Source organism: Cynara cardunculus, unplaced genomic scaffold, assembly GCF_001531365.2.
Source record: "Cynara cardunculus var. scolymus isolate 2C unplaced genomic scaffold, CcrdV1 Un_Scaffold_10642, whole genome shotgun sequence".
NCBI lineage: Eukaryota > Viridiplantae > Streptophyta > Magnoliopsida > Asterales > Asteraceae > Cynara > Cynara cardunculus.
In genome coordinates, this window is record NW_020205989.1 from 3,712 (window position 1) to 4,583 (window position 872).

An 872-nucleotide genomic window follows, 5' to 3' on the forward strand; every position below is an offset into this window, starting at 1 on the left:
AGGAAATTAAATCTTTTCTCATCAAGGGCTTTTGTAAATAGATCAGGCAACTGGAATTCAGATTTGACAAAGTATAGTTCGACATTACCTTCTTCTACATGATGTTTTAAGAAGTGGTACCTTATATCGATATACTTTGTCTTTGAATGTTGCACAGGGTTGGCTGATATAACATTAGCGCTCTTAGAATCACAGAGGATGGGGATCTTGTCAACAGAGTAGCCATAATCGCGTAGTTTAGTCTGCATCCACAGAGCTTGTGAGCAACAACTTGCAGCGGCTACATATTCAGCCTCTGCCGTGGAAGTTGATACACAATTCTGCTTCTTTGAAGACCAACTAACCARCTTTCCTCCAAGAAATTGACAGCTTCCAGAGGTGCTCTTTCTGTCAATTTGACAACCAACATAGTCTGAATCTGTGTAAGCCACGAGATCACTGTTGGAATGCAGAGGATACCAAAGTCCCAGAGTTGGTGTCTTCTTTAAATATCTAAGGATACTCTTTACTGCACTTAGATGGGATTCTTTGGGATTTGCCTGATACCTAGCACAAATACACGTTGAAAACATGATATCAGGCCTACTTGCAGTRAKATATAAGAGAGATCCAATCATACCTCTGTAGAGCTTGCACTCTACAGAAGGACCATTAATGTCTTTATGAAGTTTCTGGCCAGGGGTCATTGGTGTCCTCATGGGAGAGGCATCGTTCATCTTGTACTTCTTCAAAAGGTCATGTATATATTTAGATTGATTGATGAAAATTCCTTCGGGGGATTGCTTCACTTGTAGATCTAAGAAGAAAGTGAGCTCTCCCATCATTCTCATCTCAAATTCACTCTGCATCAAAAACTCAAACTCTTTGCACAT

General features: G+C 40.2%; 1 protein-coding gene across 1 annotated transcript; it reads right to left on the bottom strand.

Moving 5' to 3' along the window:
* Positions 1-120: 120 nt before the first annotated feature.
* Positions 121-686, bottom strand: LOC112505413 (uncharacterized mitochondrial protein AtMg00810-like; the record flags this gene model as incomplete). Its single annotated transcript, XM_025109324.1, has 2 exons — positions 345-686; positions 121-242 (listed from the first exon to the last, which is right to left on the bottom strand). Coding segments are annotated over exons 1-2 (464 nt in total), but the record flags the coding sequence as incomplete, so codon positions are not given.
* Between the last annotated feature and the right edge of the window lie 186 nt (positions 687-872).